A 25,337-nucleotide genomic window follows, 5' to 3' on the forward strand; every position below is an offset into this window, starting at 1 on the left:
ACAGAACATTACGTCAACAATAAAAAATATATATATAAAAAAAGAGAAGCTGCAGCATAAATATTAAAAGATTTCACAGATGAAATCTCAAACTATGATGTTTTTTTTCAAAAGGAAGAAGCAGGAAAAACCGTATTCATTGTGTGAATTTTTCTCCTTTTGTCATTTTTCTCAAAAATAAACAAATTCTAATGAGTGGTTAAATACAATTACTAAATAAAATAAAAAAGATTCACTGACTCATTTTCTTTCCTTATATAATAATATAATATCATTTAAAACGCTCAAAATTGTTATTGGTAAAAAAAAAATGTTATTTAACATAATTTTGTAGATCAAAACAAGTTTTTGTTTATTGTGAAACTACAACAAAATATAAGACTAAAGCTTCATTTAATTCAAATTTGACTAAAATTTAAATCAATATACAATGAGCTCACTTTAACTCAATGGCCACCAGTGACGGTGACACACGTCCAATTATTTGTCTCTTCTGCTGTGAATTCAAATGAGTTCATCACTATAAGGTGATTGGCAGCACATGAGCTACTGTTGTGAACGTTCAAGCTTTAACATTAATATTCAGACTTAAAAGGCTAGAACTTTCACAGCACAGGTACTATATGTAAAAAAAAATAGCCCGTCAGCCCAGGCCTTGAAGCTTTTACGCTTGAATGAGGCACTTCCCCTTTCCCACAGCAACAGAACTGGGCCCAGTTTCACAAGCATGACAATGCTCCCTTTGATACCCACTGACTCGTAGGAATGCGTCAGGCAATGGAAGAGTGCCTTGGGCGAACCCCTTTCTCCTCCGGTTCTAACAAAAACAGCGTCAAGTGTCGCATACGTCGAGAATGAGCGAGTCAGACATTTTTTTATCACCTTCTCGGGCAGCCGGACTTAGGTCATGTGCTTTCACACGTACTGTAAGCGTCATCTGCCGGCAGACGAAAAGCAGACGCCGGCTGTGGCGGAAGAGCAGATTTAAGTACAGTAGTGGTAGCCTGGAGATAACGTTTCCACTGACCAACTCATTTGGCTTCCGTTTGTCTCGGTACACAGTCTGAGTAAGGTCATGGTCAGTGAAAAACAATTTTTTACAGTAGTAAATTGGGTATTAGCACCCACAAAGATGATGAGCACAGGGCAACTCAGAGAGATTTAATGACAAGGACACTGCAATGTTCTTTCTCTCTGCTTCAATGGACATTTGCAATAATGCTGACACCAAGAACTTTCGTCACTATTTCACTATTGTAGAAAAATCAAACATTCGCTCACTCAACACTTCCACTTAAGTGGGGCTCCATGCACGCCCGTGCACAGGTAAATGTGTTTCAAGATTTCGGGATTGAAGATTTTTCAAAATGGCCAAATATTTCTTATTTCTACCTAAAGAAAACATTCACTCACTTGACACAACACACTCACATGGTGTGTCTGAAGTCACTGGAAAGTAAGATAGACCGGTCGTGCAAAACCTGTATTGCACTAACTACTATAGCAAATGCACATGTTTAGATTGAAAGAATGCTGTAACATACTGTATGCTTAATGCGGCACATTCAAGAACCACAAAGCTTCAAGAGGTAGTGTTTATCGATATTAATGGGAATGGAAGATGTACTTGCATAATATAATTTCATTGACAGCCACTGGCGCCATTAGATTTAAACCCAATTTGATTGGATTGAACGACCGTCATCACTGGTTCTGAAAGATGATCATCCACTTCATTTTATTGGGTGTGACCGCTGAAATGCACGTGTTGGGGTCACGTGTGCAGACTGAGTACCGAAGTCCCCATTAATTATTGAAACGTTCCCACAACGCCCACCTCACGGGACGTCGGATTATTTTAGAAACCGCCGCCTTATTTAGGAGACGACGGCAGCAAGATGATAAAACGCTAGCGGACAGACTGGAGTGTTCTTTGGGATTCAAATGGACAGATACATTATCTTGCAGATAAGACTTAAGAGCTCTGCTTTGTCTCTCATCCCTCTTTTTTGGGTCTCCGTGTGATGGATGCGACTGTGTATAACAGGGGAACTATTTCTGTGTTTTAGACACAGATGGAAGATAAAGGCAATGGATTTACACTCCTTTGAGTTAAAACAAAATTGTTACATTCAGTCTCTGAAATTCCTCTAAATACTAGTCTCAAAAATGAAGGCCAGTCAATGGCAGTTACTGCGATAACAACATTTCAGACTGTGAATCGACTCGTTTGCATCTCTGTGACCAGCTTTATCATGTGTGCCGTGAGCTCAGATAAACCCGCGGAGACACAACAAAAAGCCTGTTGGCGGCTTCCATGACGCCACATTTTTCCAGAAAGCAGAAGGGCCTGTGACATTTTGTTTGACTATGGCTGTTCTGGGAGGTTGTTACCAGCGGGAGGGCTCAGGATTCCAACAGAGTCCATTTCTAGGAATGTGGTCCCAAATGTCTTCACTTGTCACTTTGGATTTTGTTTGCTTTGGTATCCAAAACACTTTATTTACCCTGCCAGGGAAATTGTATAGTATACTCACAAGACCATTAGAAATGTCCAATATCACTTGCTATGACAGGAAACAGAAATCAACCAGTCAAGATCTGTTTCCTTCCAACCAAGTCCAAGGGACAACTCAAGGTTGACATGTTCTTGTGCCATTTGCCATTCCCGTGATTCCTGATTTCGGTGTGGTCAAACTCAACCGAGCTGAGACACCAACTGCCAAGAGACATAGACCACATGTGCATAAGTTCACCTGCTATGCTGCTGTCATCTGGCGGTATGCGATACCATACCAGTACATAGTAGCATTCCCAAGTGAGGAGAGGCAACATACATAAACATAGTCCAGAAAAGGACTAGGAATTTGAACACATTGTATGTGTACAGTAGCCATTGGTTGATAATTAACTGCCCAGTCAAAATTTAGCTATGAAAAAGTACTGATGTATTTTGTAACTTATTACATCATTCACTGCCATTGATAGTTGACTTTATGTGGTTCACTTAAAAGTGAGGGATGTGCTGCTATTGTTTTGTTTTTAAGAGTTAGTTGGGCGTTAATACCATTTTATAACCATGTGTAAATGGATATTATTTGGATTGGACGTCTACTAATGTCGATGAGTTATCATATTATCTATCTCCACATTAAATTGAATGAGATGATGTGTATGGATAGTATAATGTATGTATTATACTACTCTCTGATGGTCAAAGTGTGCATCGCAGCCATTCAAAACACTAGCAAATGGATTCAGAAAAAGTGGCCAACAGTGCTACCAAGTGTTTCACATTGGTCATCACAGTAAATTAAAGAATCAATGCAATAATCCAAGGATTTATAACTATTGGGACCCATTGATTCAGTTGATCTCATCGGATTGATGGAAAAGTAAGAAAAAAACATAAATAGGAAATTCTGTACTGTGTTATCATGAATACATCAGATGATGCAATGAGGTGCTATGAGCTTTCTAAGGATAATTTTTGGACGTCTATTTTTTGGAGGGAAAAGTGTGACAGTCAAGGTTCCGAAAAAGAGAATATTTTTAAGAAAACTATAAATATTTTGAGAGGAAAACGGTTTGTTGTCTCTCACACAAATACAATACATACTATTGCCACCAGATCTTTTGTTTCAGGTCTGATGCTACTATTTTGGTGTATCTCCGTGAAAAGCCGCAAATCCAGAAGTGTTATTTTGGCTTAGGCGGCCCACATGAGTGGGAAAAAACCCGTCTTCCTGCGTTTATTTTCACAAAAGCGACCATCCAGCATCTCTTCAGAGCTGCAGGCAAGGCGCCAACTTGACCGGAGGGGGTTCACGCCATTGGCTCTTTGGCGCCACGTGACCACAAGGCCCAAGTCCCATGTGTCAAGCTCCAGTAATTGAGGCTTACACATGGTATAGATCAGACGCAGCTCTGACCGCAGCATTCCGACGGCAAGGAGAGGACTCCTGCTTTCAAAGAAACGGCCCTAAATGTCACGCCAAGATGCCATTTGCGTTTAGACGATGGTCGTGGTGGATACCCATCGAGCTGAGGGATTTAGGAGCAGGTCTGATCAGCATGCTACCTAAGAGCTGCAGCTGGAACAAAGTGGAAGATTAATTCATTCATTAAAATCTGATCATTCCAAGAATAATAGTGGATATTTTCAGCCGTACATTTGAAAAAAAAAATCAATAGGGTACATTTAGAGCAGGTCTGCCACATCATTTTGTGTGGTCCACGAATATAATTAACTTTATAGTTCTTGCTACTGCAATGAGAGAATATCCATTTTTTTTCGCTTCCCAAAATTAAAAAAAGAAACAATTAATTAATTAACTAAAAAGAGACTGATTATATTTTCCCTTTTTAATTAAAAAGTGAAAAAATAGAAAGAAAATGTTTTCTAGCTCCCCTTTTCATTCCAAAATCCAAATCATAAATAACAAATACGAAACTGCAATAATTCTCTTTATTTATTCAAAAGATTTATTCATTCATCTTTTTAGTTCAAACCTATTTTTTTAATGGTTGAGCAGTAATGCTATATATAATTTATTCACGTTTCCATTTCCAATACCTTTGAGAAATTCTCATCTCATCACATCTCATTTTCTGAACTCCTTTATCCTTACTAGGGTCACGGGGGGTGCTGGAGCCTATCCCAACTGACTTTGGGCCAGAGGCGGGGGACATCCTGAATTGGTGGCCAGCGAATCGCAAGGCACAAGGAGACAAACAACCATTCATGCTCACACTCAGACCTAAGGGCAATTTAGAGTGTCCAATCAGCCTACTATACATGTCTTTGGAATGTGGGAGGAAACCGGAGTACCCAGAGAAAACCCACGGAGGCCCAGGGAGAACATGCAAACCCCACACAGGTGGACTGACCACTCATTAACGCCCTCATTAAGAAATTATATTAAAAGAATATTGATTTTGACATCACATTTTAAATCAAGAAGGCCTCACTTGCATGATATCAAACAATATACCAGTAGTAAACATGGCCCATATCTCTGTCTGTGGGCATTAGTGCTTAAAGCTATGTATTTTTTTATTACTAAAAAGTAGTTGCGTGCCTGTAAAGGATTATAAACTGGAATGTAGTGACTTTTTTTTTCTTATTTTCGAAGAGGTCAAAGTATTTCGCTGCCCTTCAAAGCTCGGGTCGTGTCTACTCTGCTGGGCTTTGGGTGTACTGTCTCTTTAAGGTCTCCAAGGCTGGTCTGTTTCGTATTGATCGGGCCACCATTTTCCAACACACCGCGGCGGCAGCACAGCTAGCAACACGGCCACCGACAGCCGAAGAAGCGGGGAAGCAGCGAGACGGCAAGCCGAACGGAGAGAGAGGAGGCTTCCTTCTTCTCGGCACCGGCGGGGCAGCCATGGCGGCCAACATGTACCGGGTCGGAGGTAAGACAAAAAGTGGGATGGAGGCTGCGCTTGCGACATCGGGGAGGTTTGACTCACTCCTGCTTGGACCCGCCATGGTAAATTGTGTGCTGATGCATTTGTGTGTGTTTTTTTCCTCCTTCCCGTCCGCCTCCTTTTTGTCTTTTTTTTCCACTGCCTGGAACTCCTATTACAGCCTTTTTATATTTCAGGTGTCGATATTGAATCGTGTTTTTGTGTAACTTCTAATGACGATCAACTACCTCTTCATTGGAGTGTCACATTTCTACTAACACGTCTTTTAAAGTTATCAGGAACCACTTTGGTTTTAGGTTAAAACGCGCCAAATTGGCGTCAAACTAGTGTTAAACTAGTATTTCTTTTAGCTAGTGCTATGGCGAAAATGTCGTTTAGAACGAGTTTTACGTGAGACAAAACATTAGGCACACCTGCACGTTCAAACAAATGGAAAAGGATGAGTTGGGTGGTCATCCAATGACACTTAAAATTTCAGAAGGACAGTTGAGAACTTTGGACAGTGACGATTGCTTTTTGACCCAACAAGATGTGTTTCAGCTTTCTTTCAAACTCGCCACCCGTGTTTCTTCCGTCTGCATAGGTGTTGTTATGGCTATTGTGCTTTTATACTGATGGGAGTACATCATCCCTCCCAAATTAGGCTGAGAAAAATGCCATCATGACATTTGCTTTGCAAGTTGAGTGTTGAGGAAACTTAAACTTGACTTCTATTGGTATCTGTTTAAAAAAAGAAGGTACTAGACCTACTTGGAATCAAGGTCAGATTTCAAATATCACACAGGTGTGCTATTGTTACGTCTTTGATAGGCCGGACCTCCCGTTGAGGAATATTGTCTGGACGGGGTATTACATGAAAGTGCTGCAAAGTTATTAACGCTTAAACTTTGTTGTGAATCTGGAATTACCTTGTGTGTAGCCATTGCAACTAAAAGACTAGGTTTTCAAATGTGCAAAAACAGAACAATAAACCATCAGGTGTTTTTCAAAAGCAAGTCAAACGTAGTGAAAGTTACTCCCCAAAATCCTTGTTTAGGGTCCCTGTTTGAACTGAGAGGGTTGACCACGGATGATCACGTGTCAATAGCATTGACCATGATGGACCTCCAATACATTTATTTGAACTGCGAACCAGTTCAAATGCGTTAGACGTCCATCGTCGTCAATAGCAACCACTGAATTCTTAGTAAATTAACACTTCACCGATTAACAAATATGTCCAGCTTCAAGAGCGTCTTGTGTTGAATTCCGAGCTCTTGAGTCTAAGGTGGCTTCTGTTGGAAACTAATTTGTTTGCCGAGGAGTATAAATGGCTGATTAATGGGATTTGTCTCCTTCGTTCTCGTTTTAACTCCTTGGATCGTAGCACGCGAGCCGAGATGCATTTGAATGCCACAATTAGGCCTAACGCTGCACAAACAAATCTGCCGTTAAGTCCACATAATCGTATTGTATGAGAAACATGCTATTTGCGCATTCCCGTTTTTAAATAATAATCCTGCCAACAAGAAATCTCTGAGTGTTTTAGGTCACTTTTTGCAGCGGTTTTAATGATGATGGACGTTTTGTAAGACAATGTCTGTCCATCTCGGGAGAAGCAATGACTTTCCGGAGTGAATCAAGCCGGGACAAAAGCCGTCTTGGCAGGACTTGATGTCTTTGTTCCCCCCGTACACCCTAATACATCCCCCAATCCCCTGCGAGGGCCGCAGTTCCCACTTTCCGCTGCACGGTTTCAAACCTCTTGGAAAATGTTACAGAAAATGTGCAGGAAGCTTGGCAAAGGTTTGTTCACATATCAATCATAAGATGTCACCTTTAGCTTTCAACCATATCACTAGATGGTTTTAAAATGCGGTCAAAAGGTGCATACTTTTACACTTTCTTTTGGAGCACACTTTTAAACTGGAGGGGAGGGCCAAGAAAACCTTATCATAAGGAATCTTATCATATGTAAATATGGTAAAAAAACAGAAATGCCCATCAGTTGCTGCGAGTCGCCATCAATGGAAGGACGTGGGTTAATATTTCAACGGCGCTAGACAAGCACGGTCAACCCGTGAGAAAAAAATGACAGTCCTATTTTTCTACGGATCAAAACATAAATCATCACAACATGGGGACGAGTCTGCTGATCAGACACTTATAATTCAAACCACTAAGACGAAGAAATTGTGGACGTTTGCCCGCGGCAGCTCGGAGGGAGCAATTAAATGGCGAGCCAGATGACGTTGCGACACAACATGAGTGTTTCTCGCCACCAAAAAGGTAGAGACGCTGGCGTGCACTCTTTGTTTCCTAGGAAAGTTGCTACGGAAGTAGCGATGGATATCGAGTGGCGCAGTGGGGCTGCTGAAAATTTCCGCCATGTGAGAGGCCCGCAGGCTGAGCGACATCACTCCGTCTCTCTCTGTTTCCCATCATCACCCATAAATGCTACCCCTCCCCCCATGCCGTCAAATCTTCCAGCGTCGTTCGACCGGCGGCCTTCCGAGACCGTGACGTTGAAGTTTGCATGAGCCAATGAAGGCGTGTTACCCAAAAAGACTGCTGAGTTGATCCGAAGCAGGCCGAGGAGACGCAAATCTGAATGGCAAAATGCTAGATGACAATTAGCTGCTAGCTTATTAAACTTAATGCCGTTTGAGTACAAAAATACTGGTTGTTTTCCCAGATTTTAATATGTTTTTTAGTACATGGTAGCAGTGTAAAAGAGGCTTTCTTGCGTTTGGTTCTGACTTTGTCCCCCAGGGGGGTCATAGATTTTGGGGGGATGGGTGTTTGTGTGTACACGTGCGTTTTTTGGGGGGCCCGCGAGTAGGACGGTAGCTCCAGGCAGCCGCCCAAGTGTGCGGGGTATAATCTGATGGTGGTGGGCCAAGAAACATGCCGGGCTAAAACCGGGCGCCCCACCAAGCCCCGGGGGCTGGTGGGGACATCCTGGTGAGCGTTAAGCCTCCCATGAGTCTGGACCCATGCCAGGACCCACACAAACACGCACAGCTACACAATAATATTTGCATGTGTGAGTTTTGCGATAAATACTAGTAGTGGCTACGAAAGTGATATTGTCTCTATATATGAATATATATATATATAAGGAATGGTTTATTGAAGATGACTAACGTTTTTTTTCTTGTCCTCCTTTCCCAATTTTACACCCTTTTTGCTCCGCCTCTTCCAGATTATGTTTATTTTGAGAACTCGTCCAGTAACCCTCTGCTGATCAGGAGGATAGAGGAGTTGAATAAGGTGAGTGTGTGTTTGTGGCTTTTCAGTGTTATTGTTTTTGATACTGTAATTTGAAATCCAGCTTCCCTCTAGAATGGAACTCATTAAATCATTCACATTCAGTGGTTAACATTGAAGGCAATACACATAAAATCCTTGTGGACTGGGAGGTTAGACCTCTGTCGCCACCAATGCCACTGAAATATGATCTTTTAAAAAAAAAAGTAAATTAAAAATACAACCCCAAGCCCAAAAAAACTGATCTCCCTCCGAGGCTGTTACCATTTCACTGCTAGATGTATTGAAAAACAATAGCAATTGTCAGAACCGACGACCTAAGCTGAAGAGGATGTCATTGTGAAAGTGTGTGTATTGACGATCGTGTTGCCATCACTGCTTGGCAAGGATACTAAATTGTATTCACGTGGCCTTGCTGCATCGTTCAAACGGAGCTCAAGTCTTGTAGATGCATATCTAAAATGGAAAATTCCCTGTTGATTAGGTCGGAGCCGTTCTTTGTAACAGGCCCCTATTAAACGTCCATTGGCGTCAATGGCAGCCAATGAGTTAATGTCTTTGCCGTTACATTAGATTAGCAGTGCACTAAAGGCCACAGATCAATGTCTAACTGACCATTATTGCTTTTTACACTTAATTATTTACCCACCAGCACCCCCTCTACCAAAATCAATACAATACTGCCATCTTAAGCATTTGCTACATAACACAGAATGACAATGTTTTCCCTGCCGCTTCTTCCGCGAGTCTCAAAAACGGCGCGGGAATCACATGTTAAAATTCCCTATCATTGTTCTTGTGATTTTCACAGCGTGAAATTGCCTCACAGCGTGTCTGCAGCAAACTTAGGAACGAGCAATCACCCCCCCCCAATTCGCTTTCGTCTATCGTCTGTGCGTGCGGCGGCACTACCACCTGTTGCCATAGTAACGCCGATTGTCTCTCCTCTGCAGACGGCCAATGGGAACGTGGAGGCCAAAGTGGTGTGTTTTTACCGACGCAGGGACATCTCCAGCACGCTCATCGCCCTGGCAGACAAGCACGCCAGTGAGTGACCGAGCGGAACGCGTGCTTCAAAAATGTGTAGCGAGCATCGCGACACCGTTCACTTTTCATCCCACTGCATCTTTTCGCACCGTATTGACGTAAGAAGAGACCGCAGCTTCGCCGCGCAACGCAACACAACACACCGCTCGCGATACAAGGATAACTCCGCGCGTGCATGTTTGCCTTTCATGGCGTCCTCGGAAAGTGTTTCTCGGAGTCGGCGTGGTACTCCTAAGTGCTGGCATTCTTTTGAATGGCTGCCTGGCTGCTTCGCAAGGACGATAGCCCTACTGAAGAACTTCAGAGAATACACTTTGAAAACTAGGAGCAAATGAGAAAAGTCCAAAATGGATCAAGCTGCTTTGAGTTTTGAACACGCAGTAATTGTGATACATTACTATCGACACTAAAAATAAGGAAGCAGATCAACAACCGTCCAATTCTGTAACTGCTTTATTTTGCCTGGAAATGTTGGAAGTGACCCTAAAGCAGGTGATGCCACTATATTAGTAAAACCTTTTATGAAAAATTGCTTGTTGGGCTCTAATGTGCTCCCCCAAAAAGGTTAAAGTCACGACGAATTTAAGTATTGAAAGTCAGGTGGTTAAAATACTGCGCTGACCAGTAAGAAGAGTGCCTTGATAGATGGAGGCGGATCTTCTTGAGGCCCTATTAAGGGAGGGTTCTGAATCTGTGCAAGTAAAATATTTGATCAATGACTCACACCACACGCACATTAACGCACTGAGAATTGGCCGCCACCCTCCACTGAGCCATAGCAACACTGACTTAAAACTACCAACAAGCCATTGCTGGGACTGGACTACCAGGCATACATAACATGTGTAACGCGCGCACACACACACACACACCGATATACTACCCATCCAGCTACACGTACACACTTTGCTGCAGCGAGACACATACAGGATGTAGCCCCACACCCATGGAGTCATGGGTTCTTTTTAGAAGTGCTTCAGCGAACTGTTGCAGGCACAAAACCAACTGCTTTTACCATAACCAAACTCTTCAATGCATTGTGTTCCTTTGACATGATGTGTGTCCTAGCGACCACATGTGTACGTTGACATGATTTTTAAAAAAAAATTAAGCATAGGTGTCAAATTCAAGGTCCTGGGGCCAGATTCGGCCCACGACATCATTTTGTGTATCTCGTAAATTATACGCCTCGACTTCGTTTCTTGCTAAAATTAAATGTAAATAGCATAGCTAGTCTATATTTACACTTCCCCCTTTTCTTTCTTAAAAAAATAAATTGGGAAAAAAGGAAGAAAAATTGAAAACTGATCAAAACAAAGACAATATCTAACCTTTCAATTTTTAATTGAAAAAAATGAATAGATAAAGAATATTTATTGACCCTAGTTTGGTACAAAAATAGACCGGCCTCAGTGATTCCTGCCGACATTGGATCCAAAATAAATGTCTCTTCAGCGTGTTGTAAAGGTGAAGTCAGTTCGTTAAGGCAGGCCCGTTAGCCTCGTAAGGTGACCTCATTTGTCAATAAATGATAAAAGGCCTGGACAGGTGAGATGGAAGGACAGTTTGTGCCTCTGGGCGTGTGGAAGATGCTTCTATCCGCCACCACTTGTCTCGCTTTATCATAAACTCTTCCTCTTTTGATTCATTTCTCCCATTGAAGATTTTGATTCAATAAGCTCCGTTAATAATTAGCTGTGAGACGATAGCTTGACTGAAGTGTGTGTGCATGTGTGTGTGTGTGTATTGATTTTGGCCACACAGCTCCACTGTTGAAAATCCCTTGATTGCTTTTGTTCGCCTGTGCGACTCGCTCGCTATGTCTGGCCTCTAATGAAAGTCCAAATAAATTGGAGCACGTACTCGCTCGCGTTCGCTGGCATTCATAATCTTGCTTTCTTACGATCCCTCACTTGTTTTTTGTTCTCCTTCTCCTGCCAGATTTCTCTATTCCTCTTCCTGCGTCTTTTCGTCTAAACCACTGCATTCACACATCCTCCTGTTCCGGCCACCATAGCAGCAACGCATACTTTAGCTTTTAGCTCGTCCATCTTTCACCACCGAGGTCTTTCTACCCCCCACACTCACACAAAGAGAACTGCCCAAACCTCTTTTGCAAGCCTCTTTTAACAGTAAACAAATGATCTTTTTATATTTTTATTTTGAAGCAGACTTTTCTTTGTAAATAATCAAATGTTAGGCATTTGCAAACCTGCTTTTTCCTTAGAAAACACTTTTTTTTAATCCTTTAGGGGAGTTGGAGGAGGAGATGGAGAATCCTGAGATGACAGACCTCCCTGAGAAGCAGAAACATCAACTCAGACACAGGGAGCTCTTTTTGTCCCGGCAGCTGGAGTCACTCCCCGCCACGCACATAAGGTACACCACAATATCGACACAATGACAACATGAAACTCTCTAATAAGTGGATTCCATTTTTGAAAGCCATGAGCATTTTTTTTTTTTTGCTGGTCCTTATCACTTGGGCATTATTACCTCCGCAAAAACTGATAAGTTGTTGATTTTAAATACCGTGAGAGCTGTTAGTTTCAGGGTGTGCATTTTTGGAAAATGCAAGGATGCAAGTATATTTCACGTATATCGCCGTCAATGGAATGTCCGTATATGGGTATAGATTTGTGAGTCCCATTCACTGTCATTGGGACCCAATAGAAACTTGTTTGTGAGTTAAATTTCAATGAGTGGGGGAGGGGGCAAAGGGCAATTTTTTGTGGGTCCAATAACATTGACCACAGAGTCCCAATTTTTGGGTCTAATGTAAGCATTTTATGGGTGGAATTTTCCCCAAATATTTTTCATGAGGTGCGAGCAAATCAGTTTAAAGTTGGAACGGTTGAAATCCCTCTAAGAAAGCGATGTCCATGGACTTCGACGTACATGGTTGTCGATGCTATGGACATTAATGATTGTCACTAGCATGGATTTGCCATCACAACACAACAGTTCCTTGCTGTAACATTAAGCGCGCAGTTCTGTTGATACATTACGGCATGTCAATGTGGCGGCCCGGGGGCCAAATCTGGCCCGCCGCATCATTTTGTGTGGCCCGGGAAAGTAAATCATGAGGGCTGACTTTCTGTTTTAGGATCAAATTGAAATGAAGAATATAGATGTATATTACATTTCCTGATTTTCCCCCTTTTAAATCAATAATTGTAATTTTTTAATCATTTTTTTCTGTGTTTTTAGTTCAAAAATCATTTTGTAAAATTTAAAAATATATTTCAAAAAAAGCTAAAATAAACATTGTTTTAGATCTATAAAAAACTGAATATTCAGGTCTTTTAATCCAGTTCTTTTAATCCATTTATAAAAATCATAATTAAATATTATATCTAAAATGGTCCAGCCCACAAATCGAGTTGACGTTAATGCGGCCCGCGAACCAACCCGAGTTTGACACCCTTGCATGATTACAGGATCACTTTCTGTTGATTACAGGTTTTGATATTCCGTTCTTTTGGGGACATTTCAGTTTCAGTCAGGTGTCTATTGCCATCAATAGCAGCCAATTCTACGCCCTCACATTGTCCTTGGCATTTGCGCTTTAATGAAGTAACTCAGCCACTCCTCTCATGTCATTAACCTCCAGGGGGAAATGCTGTGTGACGCTGCTGAATGAGACAGAAGCGCTTAAGTCCTACCTGGAAAGAGAGGTGTGTTCATTCAAACCAGTCATACATATTTACAGAGTTCGACTGCCGCCGTTTACCAGAGGACAATTCAATTTATATCTTTGCACGTTTCCAGGATGCTTTCTTCTACTCGCTGGTGTACGACCCTCAGCAGAAGACCCTGCTAGCCGACAAAGGGGAGATCCGGGTGGGCAACAAGTACCAGGCCGACATTACTGACCTACTGAATGAAGGTGGGAATTCAACTGTTGGCAGTATTTTTGCGTCCGTGCAAATGTACCAATTTTCTAGACAATTTATTCGCAAATGACAGATGAGTAGGACTTCAGAATTAGATTCCACGAGTTGAAGAAGCACAAGAACAACTATTTGAGTGTAGACTTTCTATGCCTTCAGCCTTGTAATAATATTCTAAAAAGTGCAGTATTTTGTGGCTGAATTGAATAGCCATAACTTGTGGGAAACATTTTTTTAAATAATTTAATAGACATAATGGACCAAACTTAATAGATGTTTTCACTATTCTGTATTATAATAAATATGCAATAGTTTATTTTGTAAAATGTCATATTTCACTTTTAACAACAACAAAAGCCTAATTGTCATCACACCCAGAAACTGCGTATGACGAAATTGGTAGTGCTTCTCCATAAGGTGCTTTTTCTCGGCAAAAGACCCAAATAAGTGATAAAACTGGAGAGCATAGAGCCGCTGCGTCAGTGCGCGCCGCCATCTTGCTAATAGTACTAAAATGTTTATACCATTTGTTCTACTTGTTTGTTGATTTGCATGGAGGTATTGCAACATTCTGTGTCTTTTTTTCTTCTACTAATTAGTTCTATACTTCATCCCTCTCCTCATTATTAATTTAATTGATAATTCTTTCAAAAATAATCCATGTTCTAACCTGCATTTATTATTCATTTTACTTGTATTTCACTCTATAACTGCCATGTTCAATGGGCTATTAAACCAAAATGGAGATCATAGCAGGTGGGATTGCAATTGGCACTCCATGGGCGAGAGACGCCAAGCTGCTTAATAACAAAAGCCCCTTTAATGACATTTTCCTTCATTTAGTTTTAAGGTTGGACAGGTTTGTTCCCCCGAGTTTCACTACGCAAAATACATCAGGGTAATCTGTAAAGGGTGGAAGATGTCATCACCTTGTTTGTGTATGTAGGCGAGGAGGATGCCAGGGATCTGGAAAAACTGGAGGAAAAGATCTGGGAGCCTAGTAGCTCGCTGACCGAGAAGCAGATTGACCAGTTTTTAGTCGTAGCTCGGTAGGTGATGCATGTTAATTCATCATTTGTCATTTTGTCTGCTTGTACTTTCCAAAAATGATTCCAAAACGTGTGTTCGGGTTAGGTCGGTGGGCACGTTCGCCCGAGCGTTGGACTGCAGCAGCTCCGTGCGTCAACCCAGCCTGCACATGAGCGCCGCTGCAGCTTCAAGAGACATCACCTTGGTGAGCGCCCGCAGAACTGGGTGAAATTGGCGCCTGTGTTGAACGTGTTTTTCTTTGGGTTTAAGTTCCACGCCATGGACACCTTGCATGGCACGGGCTACGATGTCACGCGGGCCATCGCGGCGCTGGTGCCTCAGGGCGGCCCGGTACTGTGCCGCGACGAGATGGAGGAGTGGAGTGCCTCGGAGGCCAACCTGTTCGAGGAGGCGTTGGAGAAATACGGCAAGGACTTCACAGACATCCAGCAAGATTTTGTGAGTGGACGGTGTGCCGCTTTCTCTGGCTTTCTCTCTCATGTGCGTCACTCTGACACCTGGTGGAGGTTTGCTGTAGGCGCCGCTCAACGTGCTTCCTTACTTGGCCTTCTGTTTAAACAACGGGCCGCCATTATGGGCGTGGTCTCCAGCTTGCTTTTGGTTCTACGCTCTTTAAATTGTTATGTTTTGGCCTCTTTGTCCTACTTCCAGTTACCGTGGAAGTCCCTGACCAGCATCATTGAGTATTACTACATGTGGAAGACAACTGACAGATATGTGCAGCAGGTAAATTGTTGGGGAAAAGTCCTTTCCAGCACCTACAATGAACACTTAATTTATAAAATCAGTAGCTAGGTTGTCGATCTGTTTCTTTAGTGTCAGTGTTATAAATGTTGATATGACACAGTTAATATGAGAAGAATTCATTTTTCATTTTAGTCTATTGCCATCAATGGCATCCAATGAGTTTTTCTTTCTTTTCCTTTTCCCTTTCAGAAAAGATTAAAGGCAGCTGAAGCCGAAAGCAAGTTAAAGCAGGTGTACATCCCCAACTAGTAAGTAGACTATTTTGTGAGCAAAAAGAGTGAAAAATAACCCTTCATCCTGTGATCTGTATTTTTTACAAACAATCCTCCAGCTGGTTAAATTCTGAATTAGGGTTTCTTGGGTAGTAATGATCACATCACACACATTGCAATTGTAAACATTGCAGTTGCTGCCAATTTTTAGTAACACCCAACAACTGCACTTATATTCTCATCAATGTCCACAACCAAATGTTAGCATGCTAATGTGGCTAAATGTCTACGATCAGCAGACAAGATCGGTTGTAGTTTAAGTGATAGATTGATCACCCAAATTGATAAAACTGGCTAATCGATCAAATACGTGCACCTAATGATAGGGTTAGGTTTTCAAATGGTTTCTAGCCTCGACTATTGCATGGTGTTGTTCTGGCTGCATATGAATGGCATTGACCTTTGGCCATACACCCCTTCTGCCTTTTTATCGTAGCAACAAGCCAAACCCCAACCAGCTGAGCAGCAACAACCCAAAGCCGGTGGCCCTTGTTAACGGGGCCAGTGGAGCCTCCGTCCCTGGACAACCGGGACAGCCGGTTCCAGGGCAGAACCCTCCACCAATCGCACGAGCCTGTGAAAGTTGCTACAGTAAGCCTATAACTTGTTATATTACTTTGTCAATGTAAAATATGTGATCTAAAGGATAGTTTCCTCCAAAACAAATTGCTGCTTTTTGTGCAGTCAACAGTTCTTACCAGTGGTACTCGTGGGGGCCTCCCAACATGCAGTGTCGCCTCTGCGCCTCCTGCTGGACTTACTGGAAAAAGTACGGTGGATTAAAGATGCCCACCCGGCTGGACGGGGAGCGGCCCGGACCCAACCGCAGCAGCATGGTACACTCACGCACGCTTTCAATCTCACAAGGCATCAGACCCGACGCGCTCTGTGTCGCCTTTAGAGTCCCCACGGCGTGCCTCTGCGACACAGCGGCAGCCCAAAGTTTGCCGTCAAGACGCGACAGGCGTTTTACTTGCAGACCACCACGCTCACGCGGGTGGCGCGCCGACTTTGCCAGGACATCATCAAGCCCCGCCACCTGGGCCGCCACCCCTACATTCCCGTCAACACGGCTGCTATCAAGGCTGAATGTAAGGACGTGTTTATGTTTTAGTGCCATTGACGGTGATAGACAACCAATCCATTTGAACCAATGAGTTAAATGTGTCCACAGGTGCATTGCGGTTGCCAGATAAAGACCCTGGGAAGCCTTCGCCGCTCAAACCCACAGAGCGGAAGCCTCTTGAGTCCGTGGTTCGATATCTAGGTAGAATTTAATTGCACTAGTCATATCACATATATTATCACCCTGTTGAAATAATCGCTGAAGTGATTTTTTTCCCCCAAAATGTTTTTTGTCTAAATCATTCTACCGTTTTGATTAATGTTGTTTGTAAATGTCATATGTTCAACAATTGTTTCAGTGTTGCGTGTTTCCTTAAGAAATGACTTAGGCGATCATTTTAAGAGGGTGACGATATTCAAATGGTTTTTGAATTAACATTACAATGACATATGTTTGCGTCCCGATGATGTCGTCAAATAGAAGCACATCCCCGTCCAGCCAAAGTGGAGGTGCCAACCCGGGGAGTGTCCATCTCCACGGGTAGCCTGACACCCATCAAGTCCTCCCCCATCCTCAACAATGGCTCCCCCACCATCTTGGGAAAGCGCAGCTATGAACAGCACAATGGACTTGATGGTGAGGCTCTTGAAAATAAGCAGTTTGCGAGCAGTTCTCATTTTTCATTACGCTCACCAAGAACGTAATCACTTTTAGTGCATTTTCACTGCTATTGACGGTACAAGACATTTAATCCATTTTGACTAGTGTAGTGTTTTTATTTTTTTAAATAGCACGAGGAACAAGTAATTCTATTAGATTTTTTGTTTGTTTTCATGTATCATTATGACTTTTTGCTAGTCATATTGATTGATTTTTTTTCATTTTCTTCTTCATGATAAAATGATTTCAATCATTTTAATACCCAGTGTCGTGTAGAGTAGGAAAGGCTTCCAATTTGGGGAGAAGGACGCTGTTGCGAGTGGTTGTGCCCTACTTTGTAAGTCCCTAGTGGACTTGTGGAGGGGGAAAAAGAGATGGACTGACAAATCTTGCTGGCGTTAGCTGGAGGCTACCATCCATGTTGTCAGGGTAACAGCGCCGAACAAGAGGAGGCTGCCGTCCTGTCCTTGCCGAGGTTTGGCCTGGCAAACTGGTTAGGAATTAGGAATAGCTTAATAATTGCTCTCCATATTGCAGGGCATACACTTTAAAACAAGGGTGTCAGACTCAGGTCGGTTCGCTGCTTTAACGTCAACTTGATTTCTCGTGGGCCGGACCATTTTAGATATGATATTTAGATATATATTTTTTATTATAAATGGATTAAAAGAACTAGATGAAAAGCCCTGAATATTCAGTTTTTTATAGATCTAAAACAATGTTTATTTTAGCTTTTCTTATATATTTTTAGATTTTACAAAATGATTTTTGAACAAAAAACACTGAAAAAAATGATTAAAAAATTACAATTATTGATTAAAAAGGGGGAAAATCAGGAAATTTAATAAACATCTATACTCTTTATTTTAATTTGATCCTAAAACAGAAAGTCGGCACTCATGATTTACTTTCCCGGGCCACACAATGATGCGGCGGGCCATATTTGGCCCCTGGGCCGCTACTTTGACACGTGCTTTAAAACTTGCAATATATGTCTGCTTTGGCTTATATATGGATTTTAACTGGCAAATGTATTTTGGTCCCGTAATAAATGTGGACACCTGAATCAAAAGTTTGCAAATATGTTTGACATATTTTCTTGTTCATTGACAGGCACGAAATCCAAAGGTTTGACCCCACAGTGGGACATCATGGGCAAACGCATAAGCGACGTCAGCCGGCCTTCGGCCGCCATTCGTGACGAGGTGCACCAACTGGACTGAACGCTCTTCGGGGACGTCCCGCGTCCACTGCCCTCACTTGGTAACCCAGTTTTGCTTTTCTAATGCTCATTTAACTCGAAAGAAATGGATTGAGTCGTGTCTGTTTTCCTTTCAGAGGGCGTACCAAGTCACGTTCCACGAAAAGGCTCAGTCGCAGAAGGAGTCAATTGTGCTTTTGTTTTTTTCTCCGTCAGCTGTCCGACGGTTCATCTCTTTGTACAGGACTGTGTTTATTACTCACACCTCTTGTTGTTATAATTACAATGTCAGATTGTTTGTTTATTATTTTTACCGACTATAATTAGGCTTCTTGTTCTTTAGCAGTCAAATGTTTCATGAGGAATGCTTGTAAAAAAATGTGGAAGGACTGTAAGATAAGCCACTTGCAACTCATATGTTATTTTTTTCTTATTTTAACAATTTATTATTCCAAACTCCCTTGTGAGGACATGCACTTTTGTTTCAGCAAAGTTAACTCCATTTTTTTCGTTTGTTTGTTTTGTTCTGTTAGTGTTGACATTTTGAATTTAAAAAAAGAAAAAAAAGGAAAAAAAAGAATGCTTTACAAGAATCTTGAGTTTGGCGTGCTGGGCCCGAATCATTCTTTGGGCCAAGAAAGGTTTAACTTATTGAGAAGGACTCGCTGTTTTTTCTACCTTTTTCACAAGTAATGCATCTATGCTTCAATAATGTCATTAAAAAAGTGAAGATTGATTTGCACATCATTCCTTTTTTTAGTGATAGATGTCCAATTACCTTCAACTGGGAAGGATGACAGTGAAGGATCATGTGTCAGTGCCGTTGATGGAGATTTGATTGAATCTCTATGGCGTAAATTAATGAATTGATCTTTGTAGGGTAGCAAACTCAACTTTTGTGGTGGAACTTATCTTAGTTTTGGTTCCCTTCGAATGGCCATATTGATTATCAAATAATTTGACAACTACGTAGACTTTAAACATATTGGCTGACACTGACAGTGTAAATAAAGCATGTTTATCTTTATTTCAGGTTTTATAAATAAGAAAAAAACAGCAAATATTCTTATTTCTGTCATTTCACATGTCAGTTTGCCCTTTTTTTTTAAAATTAAATTACTGAGAAATTTCAGTTAACATGGGGACAGAGGCTGAAATATTGTCTAAAAATTAGAAGCAGTTCAACCAAATGAGCAATTAAAACAATGTTATGGAACAGAATTTGTTTGTGAGAGTAGGTCAGTAATTGTGATTGTGTTTCGTCGTTTATCTTTGACTGTTGCACACTTTAACCGGAGACCGACTAACGCCAGGCACGCAGCCGCCCATCAGGCTCCCTCGCCGGCCGTGGGCTCGCCACTTGTGGGGTGACGCGATGGTGAGTCACTCATTTGGTTCCACGTCACATTTGTCGAATTTCGTCAGGCGTTTTCAACGTCATTAATGAACGACGGCGTGGCCTCTTATCCCGTTTTAAAAGGGTTTCAAATGCGTGTGACGTTCAAGGTACCTTCACTTCGCCGCATAGGAAGGTCGTTTAAATCGTTCTTCCGCGTTTGCCTTCAAAGCAATGGGGACTCCGCCCGTGGTGCGTTCAGGTGTGCAATATGCATGTCAGTTGACTTAAGCAAGCATGCAGTCCGCTGGAGTTTTCGGTGGGTGAGAATTAACTGAAATCCATCCCCAAACACAATTAAGTGTGAGCATGGGGCAGAGTCATAATACTTGTTTTAAACGTAAGAAACCATTTACATTTTGAAACTTGATCACATTATATAATTCGGGCACATATATACACTTCTGGGGGTGCTGCAGCACTGAACCATTTAACTGGGGGACATTTTTTTCTTTTTTAAATGTTTTTTTAAGAGTTGAACTTCCAAGTTTTGACTCATTGACTATGTTGACGGAGATAGACGTCCGATCCATTTGGACTGGGAGGGCCGATTATAAGCAAGCGGATGTCTATTGTCAATTTGATGCTAATTTTGGTGAGGTGCAACTAACTTGTTTCTCTTTTTAGACCTGGGCCCTGAGTCTACCAGCCGCGTCGCCATGGCGACCATGTCCATCCTGGCACCCCCGCCGCCGCTGTCGGCCCTGTGCCGGTGGTACCTGTACGCCATCCACGGTTTCGTGTGCGAGGTGATCTTCACGGCGTGCTGGGAGTTCGTCGTGCACCGGAACTGGAAGTTCCCCGGCACCAGCAGTTTGTGGGCCTTCGTCCTCTACGGAACGTGCATGCTGGCCATGGAGCGCATCTTCCTGCGTCTGCGAGACCGTGTCAACGTGGTAGTGCGCTGCCTGGTCTACACCCTGTGGTTGTATGTGTGGGAGTTGAGCACCGGCCTGCTGCTGCGGCGCCTGGGCGCCTGCCCCTGGAACTACTCCAAATTACGATATAATTTCATGGGTTTGGTGGCGGCCGAGTACGCCGTGCTGTGGTACTTTGCCACCTTCCTGGCGGAGAGGCTGGTCATCCAGAACACGCTCCGTTTGCGCTACCACGAGGGCTCAGACGACGGCTGGACCGACCCCCTGGCTGGGGCCATGAGGGCCGCCAGGAAAGGAGAGAAGAAGCTGCGGGATTCCGGGATTGGTAGCTTGTTTAAATGGGATTGAGGAAACCGTGTTTAAATTTAAATGTGAAAATTAACCCACTTCAATGAAAAATGTACCACTTAAAAATGGAAAAATGTCTGGGAGAAAACAATAAAAACATTAAAAAGCATTCAGTGTGTGACAAGTCACTTGTACATAAAAATACATGAATAAAACCCATGAAAACAGAAGGCAGGCGGGCAAAGAAAGTTACTACTACGTATATTATAACTTATGTTAAAAAAAATCTATTTTAAATTTTTCAAAAATAGATTTTATAATATATTTTTTTAAGATGCCAAAAAAAATTTTTATATATAAAATGAGGAAAAATAATACAAATCGAGGAAATAATATTGTTAACCGGAGTAATAAAACCCTACAAATGCGATTTAAGTGTGGAAAATGCTATGAAAGACTTTTCAGTTTCATAAGCAAAAAAATGGCATACAAAAACAACTGGATAAAGTTGTAAAATAATGATAATGAAGTGAAAAAGTCCAATTAAAAAATTCAAATGCAAAATGCAAAAAAAGTTTGAAAAGTTATACACACGTTCACCACACGATGGCGACTGCTTCCTCTCTCTTGTCATTTAACGCCGATCGAGTAACTATGACCGGAAATTGTTTGGTCCACATATCTGCGACCTATCACGTGGGAAGCTACTGAATACAATAGGTAGGATTCGCTGAGCCACAAACCATGTTCCTTTTCTTTGTAAAATAAACCAAAACGCTTTAATCCAAGTTCACTCTTTGGAGAAAAAAATGCACTACTTTTTACTAAAATCGTTTTATTCAGAAAATAGTAAGTAGTGTTATGTTGCGGCCCGGGCTCCACAGATCTGGGTCAAGGGTTCAATCTCAGGTCGGTCCTCAATGTGTGGAGTTTGCATGTGATCCCCGGGCTTGCGTGGGTTTTCTCTGGGTGCTCCACTTTCCTCCCACGTCCCAAAAGCATGCAGAAATTGGAACATCACGAACACTGCCGATATAAACCTTTATTTATTTTCTGTCCGACAGATGGAGGAACTGCAAAATTGGACACATGCAAGGAAACGGGGCAGCCGGTAAATTGTCTATCCTATTATTTTAATCTAAATATTTTCCTCAAGATTGCTTTGACCAAGTGACAAATGACGTTGTTTGATTGGCATGGGGCCTTTTGTCTGTTATTTAAACGCCTCGCTCACGGCCTGCCGCGTTCAAGTACAACTGTCTTGGAAAAATTTTGCATATTCCAAATTGTGTTTGCCGTGTAAATAATCCCCATGGTGAAACATCCTGCCTTTCGGCATGTCTTTCAGGAAATCGTTTCATAGGCAAATGATGATGTCGTTGTGTGTTGCATATTGGCGGGGCAAGTGGTCTGGTGCCCCACTGTAATGAGTATTTAGATTTTTTTTTTAAACTAATAAGCTCGTTCTCTTTTCTGCTTTCTTATTGTTGGTGACTCTATCCCCTGCCAGTTTGCAATGTCATCACGCTATGCAAATATGGACTTTTCGATGTACAACTGTCGATATTGACACTGAGGGCAGCTGTCGTTTTAGTGGCGCTCATCAAATAAGATTACAATCTAACGGTGTGCTGATGTTCTACTGGTCTTTCTTTAGTAGCATCATCATTTTCATTGCCATTAACGGTGAGAGACTTCTAATCCACTTGATCTGGGAGGCTTCATTACTAATGAGATAAGATATATTTACTGCAATTCCTACCAAAACACATAAATATAATTTCCATCTAATTTTACCGCATTATTCTTATGACAAATGAGAGATAATCAACCATAATAAGTGATGTAAATATTTTAAAAATACTTTAAAAACAATCATTTCAATGTTTTGGTAAAAAAGAAGAAGAAATGCAGTAAAATGAAAACAATCCGGTCCAAAAATAACCATGTTTCAAAAAGAAAAGAAAACAATTAAGATCTAATGCTATATAAGTATTGTGAAATTGTTTGCCAAGGTATTTCAATTAAAGAACAACATTCTATAGCAATCTTAAATTTCCTTATAAAGTCGTGGCTCAAAAATAATGTATTTTAAGGAGTTAAACTCAGGCTTTATTCCTGTCACTTCCTCCTAACCCAGTTAAAATTCAATACAAAGTTATCTTAAGATGGCTAAACTGTACCCGAGAACATTTACAGAACACCAATGATCCATTACTTCTCCTTGCATAAACATAAACGGCAACAGTGGATTTTATAGCCATCTATCACGCTTGTACGTCCATCCTGATTGGCTGCGAGTCGCTGGCCAGACGGGTGTGAAAGTTCGCTGATTAGAAATCTACCTCAGGCCTTCCTGGCTTTTGTCTCGTGTCTGCGTGATTGATTGATCCATGTCGGCAAACAATCACAAACACGCCCTCGACCTTTTTACCTTCGCCGTTTCGCCTCGTCAATGACTGACAGGCAAACTGGAAATGTAAGCTTGTCGCTGACCTCTTTCTTCCATTAAAAAAAAACAATTTATTGTCACGTTTCATTGGTCGCCATTGACGGCAATTGGCCTTCCATTCATTTGCCGATCGATCGCTGCTGGCCCACCCATCCGAATGGATTGGACGCCTACCACTTATCAATGGCAGCGAATGAGTTAAAGAATTAAGGTGGAGCTGGTGCCCCTAATTCCCCCTCGCGGGCGATTCGAGATGCTAAGAATGCGTCCGGCGGTTGGGGGGGGGGCGTGCTCTGACATTCGGGGAGGGTGCAGAATGGAACGCGGGTCACCTTTCTGCTGCCTTTTGATGTGCACTTGCTGACAGTTGGTGCAACGTGCCCTCTCCGGTCAGATCGACGGACCACCCGTGTCTGATCGAATGCCGGAGCAGGTTTAAGTTGGCGCAAGAATGCTGCCCACGCCACCCCCCGCCACACGGCCCATCTGGACCCCTCATAACTCGGGAAAATGATGACTTGGTATGCGTGTGAATATGTGAGTGGGGGAGGGAAACTACTCGTGAACTTGTTTATTTGAGGGCGTTCTTGGGGGGGGTTGTGTTCTGGTGAACTAGTGGACTTTTTTTGCGGGCTTGTATCCTTGTGGGGGTTATGTTTGAGAGGACAATACATTGTGAGGTTGTGTTCTTTTTTGAATGACTACGCAAAGAAACATTTGGACATTGTTTACAAGTGTTTAAGACCACTTACAAAGATGTGTACTTGTTAGGAAGCACTCTTGTAAGACTGGTTTCTCACGAGTGTGGTCATCCTGGAGGGGGATCACCCATCTGTGGCCCTTTTCCTAGTCTGGTTTATTATTTTTTATTTTTGTGAACCCACATGATACATTTTCTGTGAATAAGGGCAACAGAAAGAATTGTGACTTGACTTGCCTGCATACCGGTTAAGATGAGGTTGTTCTATCGTGAACGACAATACTTTGGAAGCTGCGACTTTGTCATTTTGCATACATGTATGAAAGGAAATTTGTAAGGATGTATACTTCATAAGTTGCATCCTTGCGACTATGTGTCATTTACTTTAGATGTTGTGGATTTTGAGTATTTATCATTGTGAGGGTGCGCATTTGTAAAGACGACAACTTGAGTGCTGAAACCACATACCTGTCAACCTCTGCCGATAACTGCCCTTATAAATGATTATGATTCCCCTTACAAACCCCCCAAAAAACCTTAAAAACACCGTACGACTCGTACGGTGTTTGTAAGGTTTTTTGGGGGGGTTGTAAGGGGAATCATAATCATTTATAAGGGCAGTTATCGGCAGAGGTTGACAGGTATGAAACCATCCAAATGTGGGTAGGATGACTTGCGAGGTTAATTATGTGCAACTAAGAAAAGTACTGCCTCTTGTGGTTCAATGACGTTTATAATTGTTTTTTGTGTGATTGTCATTATATAAATGAGAGTATTATGTTGCTCCTCCCACGCTGCAGTCAGAACAGCATTAATGTTACCTGCGCCAACTAACCTCACACACTAATTTTAGCAGGCCATAACATGTGCGACGGGTTTCTGGAAAAGCCTCCATTTTTTTTTTTATTATGGTGACTTATGCTGACTCAGTATTTGGGCGTGTATGTGTGTGTGTGTTAATTAATAAGCATTTAAGTCTGGTTTTGATTGTTGTTGTTGCCTCCCAGT

General features: G+C 42.0%; 2 protein-coding genes and 1 long non-coding RNA gene across 6 annotated transcripts in view; all 3 read left to right on the forward strand.

Moving 5' to 3' along the window:
- Positions 1–5,223: 5,223 nt before the first annotated feature.
- On the forward strand, positions 5,224–19,351 carry mta1 (metastasis associated 1). Its single transcript, XM_077621349.1, has 18 exons — positions 5,224–5,415; positions 8,615–8,682; positions 9,633–9,726; positions 11,979–12,105; positions 13,340–13,403; positions 13,498–13,615; positions 14,566–14,668; positions 14,754–14,853; positions 14,919–15,107; positions 15,321–15,395; positions 15,606–15,664; positions 16,125–16,279; positions 16,373–16,524; positions 16,590–16,779; positions 16,863–16,955; positions 17,235–17,390; positions 18,528–18,677; positions 18,753–19,351. Exons 1-17 carry the CDS (start codon positions 5,388–5,390, stop codon positions 18,635–18,637), a joined length of 1,881 nt encoding a protein of 626 aa, XP_077477475.1. The 5' UTR covers positions 5,224–5,387; the 3' UTR covers positions 18,638–18,677; positions 18,753–19,351.
- Positions 19,352–19,909: 558 nt separating this feature from the next.
- Positions 19,910–21,346, forward strand: tmem229b (transmembrane protein 229B). Of its 3 annotated transcripts, none has more exons than XM_077621272.1 (2): positions 19,910–19,993; positions 20,639–21,346. In XM_077621272.1, the coding sequence occupies exon 2, from the start codon at positions 20,671–20,673 to the stop codon at positions 21,235–21,237; it is 567 nt and encodes a 188-aa protein (XP_077477398.1). In that variant the 5' UTR covers positions 19,910–19,993; positions 20,639–20,670; the 3' UTR covers positions 21,238–21,346. The 3 variants fall into 3 exon arrangements, with proteins under 3 accessions (XP_077477398.1, XP_077477397.1, XP_077477396.1); XM_077621271.1 differs by lacking the exon at positions 19,910–19,993 and adding an exon at positions 20,126–20,270; XM_077621270.1 differs by lacking the exon at positions 19,910–19,993 and adding an exon at positions 20,214–20,351.
- A 506-nt stretch (positions 21,347–21,852) lies between these two features.
- Positions 21,853–25,337, forward strand: part of LOC144090271 (uncharacterized) — a 31,888-nt gene continuing 28,403 nt past the window's right edge. The window contains exons 1-2 of one of the 2 annotated variants that reach the window (XR_013305323.1): positions 21,853–21,897; positions 22,242–22,288. This is a non-coding gene — a long non-coding RNA (uncharacterized LOC144090271). Of the gene's footprint in view, positions 22,087–22,241; positions 22,289–25,337 lie in introns of both variants that reach the window. The other variant, XR_013305324.1, reaches the window with a different exon arrangement.

The sequence above is a fragment of the Stigmatopora argus genome, chromosome 15, assembly GCF_051989625.1.
Source record: "Stigmatopora argus isolate UIUO_Sarg chromosome 15, RoL_Sarg_1.0, whole genome shotgun sequence".
In the NCBI taxonomy this organism is placed as follows: domain Eukaryota; kingdom Metazoa; phylum Chordata; class Actinopteri; order Syngnathiformes; family Syngnathidae; genus Stigmatopora; species Stigmatopora argus.